General features: G+C 41.8%; 1 protein-coding gene across 1 annotated transcript in view; it reads right to left on the bottom strand.

Annotated features, from left to right (window-relative positions):
• Window positions 1-2,903: 2,903 nt before the first annotated feature.
• Window positions 2,904-8,183, bottom strand: part of LOC140468019 (phospholipid phosphatase 3-like) — an 84,920-nt gene continuing 79,640 nt past the window's right edge. Inside the window, exon 6 of the mRNA XM_072564168.1 lies at window positions 2,904-6,516. Coding sequence (XP_072420269.1) covers window positions 6,415-6,516 — 102 coding nt within the window. The 3' untranslated portion in view covers window positions 2,904-6,414. The remainder of the gene's footprint in view (window positions 6,517-8,183) is intronic.

Below are 8,183 nucleotides of genomic sequence, written 5' to 3'. Positions count from 1 at the left end.
ATTCTGGTCCACATATCATCAGGGTTTTGTTTAGACATTTATTTGCTGTGATCATACTCTACATCAAAAACACCAAACTAACAGCAAATCCTCAAATTGTCTTATTCTGTCAAGTTTCACTCGTTGCACAAAGTATTGTTCTAGATTTATCCTTTTATATGACCAAATTGCAGTAAATATTAAGCAGAAAATAGCCCTTCAGGGCTACTGTAGTCAAATTCAAGATGTCGAAGGAAACTTACAAATTTTAAACGAAAATTGGTGTATAGTTTCGGGTGTTGATGATGCATCCCAATTCCTGTGCTGCCCACCAGTTGTGGAAGACCTGAGGCAGATCAGTGGATGCTGTCTGCTCTCTTTACAAGGATGCCCTGGTGCATCTGTGAGCATGAGGGATGCAGGCAGTTGGATCCAATGTCTCTGTCTGTGGACCACTGCCCACAGCTGCTAATGGCCACCATGGCCAGGCCTGAGAGCAGAACAATGAGGTGGTCCTTTGACTTTCCTGCTCTTTCTGCACCAAGTGTTCAAAGATCAGGAGCGTGCAGCTTATGTGCAGCCAAAAATTTCAAAGCAGCCGCTTTAAGAAACTAAAAAAGGGGCTGAACTTAGGCTTTTTTGCATTTACTATTTTACATACTTACATCCCTTTTAAGACCGAAAAGCCCAAGTTTATTCAGTGTATTCCTTAATCCTTCCTAACCCTTAGGTCAGATGTTTGGCTCTTTCAAGACTTGCACATCTTTCTTTGCATCAGAGTAGGCAGAACCAGAAATGGTACTTGACGTGCAGTCTGACCAAAGCACCTTACAGATTTGGTTTAACATTCTCCAGTTTAGAGTCTACTAATTTATCAAAACTTCCACCATTTCAGATTCTTCCGTTATGACAGCGATGACATGTTCAATTCGGAATCTGCCAACACATTAAAGAGGGTGCAGAAAAGAATCAGGGAAAACGGTTCGAGATATGAGAGTTGAGGCAGAGCTGTTGAGAGTCTGAAACCTGAATACAGGCTGAGTTAGAACATGGAGACTCATGACTTATGCCGATGTGACTACTGAAGCTAGAGACAAAATGGTTACCTGTGCCTATGTGACTATTGCAGCTAGTCTTGTAGGCACAGGGAACCATTTTGTCTCTAGCTTCAATAGTCACATAGGCATAAGTCATGAGTCTCCATGTTCTAACTCAACCGGTATTCAGGTTTCAGACTCTCACTGTGACAACTCTCTTGAGAGAAAGGTAAACAGAGATTTGATGGAGGTCTTCACAATCATGGAGAGAGTAATTCGAAAGAAATTGATTCTGTCGGTGGAAGGATGGCACAAAGTTCTAAAAATGATTTGGAAAAGAACCAAACGCAGCTTATCTTATGCAACAAGTAGTTAAGTTTTGGAATGCACTGGAGCAGTGGTGAAAGATTCAATGGGGCTCCCAAAAGGAAGTCAATAACTATCAAAGCGTCAAAAATTTTCCAAACTATGGGGAATAGACAAAGGTGTAAGACAAGCTGAGTAGCTCTGACAGAAGGCTGGCATGGAGATGAGGAGCTGAATGGCCTCCCTACGAACTGCAATCATTGCACCATTTTACAGTGCAAACAACTTCACGTTCTCTCAGCAGTAAATATTTCCTCTCCTGGTTTGTTCAATCCCGCAAGGAGATTGAGCAGTTCATCAACTTCACCAAAACATTCCACCCTGACTTTAAATTCACCTGGACCATTGCAATTTCCCCTCCCACGTGGTTGAAGATGCCCTCCAATGCATCTCATCCACATCCCGTACCTCATCTCTCAAACCCAACCCCTCCAACCGCAACAAGGACAGAATCCCCCTGGTCCTCACCTTCCACCCAACCACCCTTTGCATAAACTGCATCATCGCCGACATTTCGGACCCCACCACCAGGGATATATTTCCCTCCCCAACCCTTTCCGTTTTCCACAAAGACTGTTCCCTCCGTGACTACCTGGTCAGGTCCATGCCTCCAACAACCCACCCTCCCGTCCTAGCACCCTCCCCTACCACCGCAGGAATTGGAAAACCTGCGCCCACACCACCCCCCTCACCTCCATCCAAAGTCCCAAAGGAGCCTTCCACATCCAAAGTTTCACCTGCATATCCACCAATGTCATTTATTGTATCTGTTGCTCCCGCTGTGGTCTCCTTTACATTGGGAAGACTGGACGCCTTCTTGCAGAAGGCTTTAGGGAAGATCTCCAGGACACCCGCACCAATCAACCCCACCGCCCCATGGCTAAACATTTCAACTCCCCCCTCCCACTCTGCCGAGGATATGCAAGTCCTGGGCCTCCTCCATCACTGCTCCCTCACCACCTGACACCTCATCTTCCGCCTCAGAACACTTCAACCTCAGGGCATCAATGTGGACTTCACCAGCTTCCTCATTTCCCCTCCCCCCACCTTATCCCAATTCCGACCTTCCAGCTCAGCACCATCCTCATGACCTGTCCTACCTGCCTATCTTCCTTCCCACCTATCCACTCCACCCTCCCCTCCAACCTATCACCTTCATTCCCCCCCTCCATCCACCTATTATACTCTTAGCTACTTTCTCCCCAGCCCCAACCCCCTCCCATTTACATCTCCACCCCGGAGGCTCCCAGCCTCATTCTTGATGAAGGGCTTTTGCTTGAGACGTTGATTTCCCTGCTCCCCGGATGCTGCCTGACCTGCTGTGCTTTTCCAGCAGCAATCTAACCCAGACTCTGATCTCCTCACTTTCATCACACAAAATGGATCTCCTGTTATTGTGAAAACCTTTATGGAGCCACTACATACCAGTGGGTTTTTACAATAAAGGCATTATATATTGTACTTACAAGTTATTGCCCCAAGTTGAAATAGACGGGTAATTGAAAAGAAAACCCGTAGATCTTATTCAAATTGAAAACAAAATTAACTTTTATTTACAATAAAAATTCTATACATATATACTTTGAGACATCCTTTAAGATCTCACACAATATACTCACAATTAACAATAATATACACCAAAGCCCTTTGACAGGGCTGTTAAGGTGTCTACAAAAGTTGTCTGATAAAAATACGGGTTATAGCAGCACAAAGAAGCAATTCACAATTAGGCCATTTCCACAACATCAGCAGACATCTATAGGAATTCAAGACTTGGGTGGCCAAATGCTTCAATGATTTACATGGAAGGCAGCCTTTTCATTTCTGGGTTCTTTATTCAAACTCAGTTGAGAGTGATGGGGTGAACAATTCCCTTCCCTGGGCTGGAAGGGTCTCAAATGAAATGAATCTGGAATTTGTCTTAAACAAGTTCTTACTGGGACACAAACTGTCTATGACTGCATTAGGCACTATTTGTTCGATGGGATTGGGGGCTGGGGTTAAACCACATTCAGAGGAGTATTCATCTGGTCACTGTGCGCAATGCCATTGAACCTATGCTAACAAAACTGTACTAAAAACACTATTTCCATGTGAATTCAAGTGCCAGTGTTAGTTGGACCTTGCACAAGTTTTGGAAAACAAACTTCAAAAATAATCTCGTAGATTTAAAATATTTGGCATGCCCTGACAAGTGATAATACAATAACTAAAAGCAAGTTATTTCTTTTTTTCACTGGGGTATGGATGTTGACAGCAGAAGAGATGTATAATGATGTTATACAAATGGCCCAAATCTATCTGAACAAATGCTTAATCCCTATTCACACAGCAAGACATGAGTGGAGTAGAAACTGCAGCTTGGATGAATGGTCAAGATATTTCGAATAGAAAACGGAATGATTCAATTCAAGTAGAATTTTCTTCCCAGTTTTCTACTCAGCTCCATGCTGTAGAAGATTTCTCCACACACCACCTTCTTTCCACGCCAAGTTTTAACAAGGCACTGTTCCAAGGTCAGCTTCACAGCAGAAAATGTCACTTTGTCCTTGAGAGTTGCAATGCAAAAGGGCATGTGACATGAATAGAAGATTCCAGGATGTTTGGAATATTCCGAATCCTCAACCTAACCACTAGATTAGGCGCAGTAGCGTTAACCCTGGTAAATATTTCAAACAGCCCTCCCTTAACAAATAGGAAACAGTAGCATTTAATGAGGGCAGTGAAATTACACAGTTAACAGTAACACTACAGAGGTTAATGTTGGTGTTCAGCACGATTGCGCTGTGATGTTTCACGTTCCAATGTGGTATTTTTGAAATAACACAGACACCGTGGCTACTTCCAAATGTAAACCCTGTGAATTTCGCAGGGAATAAGACTGTCAGTGGTTTAAAGCCATTCAGCTCATGTAAATACTTCAGGGGTATAATATACATGTAGAATAAAGAGCATGCTCAAAAATATCTTTTGCGGAGAATGGAACAAAATGGACAAGTTAAACAGATATAGCTAGTATTCGACAGCATTATATTACATGTTAATTCAAAAGTCAAATAAAATACAAAGCTGTTGAAATTAAAATATGGATCTCAACTTTCATCTGTTTTGAATTGAATTAAATAAATTACTGAGAAACTGAATTCACAAGGTTACAATTACCTAAACTTTCTGATCAGCCATTAGCATGGTCCCATACATGATGATCTTTCTTGGTTAAAAGTATTCAGCAGCTAAAATGGGTCCTCAGGTTGAGTCTACTCAGTTGTAGGCTGCAAGCTCTCTGTCCTTAGCTCAGGTCCTGCCACCAACACATTCCCCTGGTTCAGGGGACAACTCTTTCTTCTCACATTTGAAGACTGAGCTAATCATCAATTTCCAGTCCCTCGTAACTCCTTTGGGCTCTGAGCTAATTATCAATTTCCAGTCCCTCGTAACTCCTTTAGACTATGAAATAGACAGGAATAAAGATTCTATTGCACAGACTGTCAATTCTTTCGGATGAACTGTGATCATAACTCACAAGTGGTTTAGTTAATACAAATTAAATCCACTGCATTAAGCTTTTTAATCCTAAAAAGCTCTAAACAGGTCAACTAAATGTATATTGAATTGAAATGCACTGAGTTCAGTATAAAGTTGGATCACACCCTTTCAGCTTTTGGATCAGTTTTCTGACAGATATATCCCTCAGCAGACCACTAGCCGAATAAACAATCCAAAAGCAGACAATAGCCGTTATCATATGACATTTCTCATGACTGTCAATCACTTCAGTTTAATGCATGATAGTTCAGTGATTACGGGTAACTTTAAAAGCTCACTCAAGTTTCCTTCACCTCCATGCAGAATGGAACATGCAACCTACTTCAATTATAATTAATGTCTGCTGTCTTGATAGCTCCTATCTTTTCCTGACATTTTAGGAGACTTGTTGAAATCCATGCAATGGTCATCCCACACAATCAGCATGCTTGATGGTTCTACCTTATCAATCAATCTGCCTATTCCTTTGGGAGATTTGATTTCAAATATGCCTGAACCAATATCTCAAAACTCTATTGGACAAGCATATGGATATACATGGAACAGTGTAGGTTAGATGGGCTTCGGATTGGTATGACAGGTCGGCGCAACATCGAGGGCCGAAGGGCCTGTACTGCGCTGTAATGTTCCATGTTCTATGTTCTATTTATGACCGTTCAGATAACTGGACACCAGAGTTCAGATTATCACCATATTTTTAACTTTTTCCTTTTGACCAAGTCATGCCTTTCCCACAAGATCTTCCAATTCAATCGATTGTCGGGCTTAGCCTTGTAGTGTGTTAATAAATCTGAAAATAGTACGGCATTTCCTCCCAACCAAATGAGTCAATTCTCAACTCCTAAAGTGAATAGAACTCATTCAAAAAACATATCATCGTCCCTGGTCTAAATTCCATTAATTACAGATATAATAAAAGTACGTAATTATTTTTGCAAGAAATTAGCTTCTTTAATCCGTATACTGAATAATTGGTAAATATCTTAGTTGTAGATTCTTCAGTCACGATACACTCACAAAAGGCTCAGCATAATCAGTGACCCATAATATTAATTTCTCATTACAAATATAGAATACATTGTTGCTCACAGTATTAAGTGTATGTGTGTCCATATATAGCATCTATGGTGTCAGGCACTTCAGGGCTCTCATCTTAGAGAAAGGAAAAGGAAATTGCGACTGCTTTAACAGGTTCAAAATCTATCAGTCACTGGAGTAGAAATTGCAACTTAAGGACGTACTCAAAGCCAGTAGACAACTGAACTACCACAGAAAATTCTCTCTGATGATCAAACTTCCAGTGAAGCTAGCATCAGGGACTGGCCTGAAGGAAGAAATATCAGAATGAAGCCGTGTTTGGAGATTGTTCTGAAAATTTAAAAAGGGATGGATGTTTTCCTTTGAGCACAGGTTCCCTAATTCACTCCTGCCGGATGACTTGTGCCGACTCCCCTACATCCTTTCTCTGATCTTCGCTCTCGTTCTGCTAACACGTTGTGTGATTGGTCTGTACGGAATTTTCCGCAGAAACGTTCGATTCTTTTGATGGCTTCCTCTTCGATGTGAACAGATCCGAGATGTGAAATGCCTGCAAAAAAAAAAACCCAGGAGATTGAAGTGATCACTTTCACTGCTGCTGGCTTCCTCAAATCATCCATTTAAACAAGGGGCAGACTGAGTTAATAAATATCACCATATTCTCTTCATAAGACATAGGAACAGAAACCAGGCCATTCAGCCCATCCAGTCTGCCCCGCCATTCAATTCTGGCTGATAAGTTTCTCAACCCCATTCTCCCACTTTCTCCCCGTAACCCTTGATCCTCTTAATATTCAAGAACCGTTCACTGTCTTAAATATACTCAATGATCTGGCCTCCACAGCCTTCTGTGGCAGTGAATTCCATAGATTCCCCACTCTCTGACTGAAGAAGTTTCTCCTTATCTCTGCTTTAAAGGGTCTTCCCTTTAATCTAAAGCTGTGCCCTTGGGTCCTAGTCTCTCCTACCAATGGAAGCATCTTCCCAACATCCACTATGTCCAGGCCATTCTGTAAGCTTCAATTAGATACACCCTTAACCTTTTCAACTGCATCGAGTATAGACCCAGAGACCACAAACGTTCCTCATATGTTAAGCTGTTCATTTCTGGGATCATTCTCGCAAACCTACTCTGAACATACTCCAGGGCCAGTACATCCTTCCTGAAGGCCTTACTTGCTCCGAGGTATGGAAGATGATTCAGCTGTAATCCTACTTCAGATCCATGATTCCAGACCTTGCTACATTGTGCTATCACTGCAGATGGGATGAGATTGATGTTCAGGCAACTCATTGGCTCAGGAAGTTGGCGTTGACTAGCCGCATAAGGTAGCATCAAGCTACTGCACATTGGCCTTCTCGGCTCAGTATTTGATGTTAATCCGAATCTCAGTAATCAAACTGAAAACAAAACATGCTGAAGATCACAGTGGCTCAGGCAGCATCCGTAGAGAGAGAGAGAGAGAGAGAGAGCGAGCAAGCCAACATTTCGAGTCTTGATAAGTCTTCATCAGAGCCTAACCCACTGTGAGTTCCAGCACGTTTTGTTTTCAGTACAGATTCCAGCAATTTTCTCCTACTCAGCAATCAAGCATTTGTGCACTGACTGTGCTCCCTGGTGAGCCTTTTATTGAACATGCTATAAACTGGAGCTGTGCCTGGTGAGCCTTTTATTGAACATGCTATAAACTGGAGCTGTGCCTTGTCTATATGCAATGCACTGAAATGTCTCCTGCTACAGTGGGAGAGGTAAGGTGCTATCACAAACCCATTCTGTGCCTCAACCGACTAATTATTCATTTGCCAACCTTGACAATCTGTTAGCAATGACGTTTAGCTCCAGAGGAAGTGATTCTGCTTCCCGGCAGAGGTTACTAAGGTCAAATATACCTCTTACCTCTGCTCTGCATTCAGACTCTCCACATAAACTGGAGATAGACATTAGAATTTGGTTGGTGAAGTTCAACTGCTAATTCCATATGTCTTTCCCTACAAAGACTCTGACCGAGTTGATGCAACATCACAGACGTTATTAGTCTAACTAACAGACACTGATAGATATTGAGAGCCAACATTCCAGCCACTTAGACCCTATATTGAGATTAATTTTCAGAAAAATTAGTATGAGAAGTTAAAATCTAACTGAATTATCTAAAGGTTAGTTAAAGTTTCTATTTTAATTCCATGATACTTATCTTACTAAATTACATTAAATAA

This window comes from Chiloscyllium punctatum, chromosome 46 (assembly GCF_047496795.1).
Source record: "Chiloscyllium punctatum isolate Juve2018m chromosome 46, sChiPun1.3, whole genome shotgun sequence".
In the NCBI taxonomy this organism is placed as follows: domain Eukaryota; kingdom Metazoa; phylum Chordata; class Chondrichthyes; order Orectolobiformes; family Hemiscylliidae; genus Chiloscyllium; species Chiloscyllium punctatum.
Note: the sequence above shows the minus strand (reverse complement) of the source record. Positions and strands in the feature narration are given on the sequence as shown.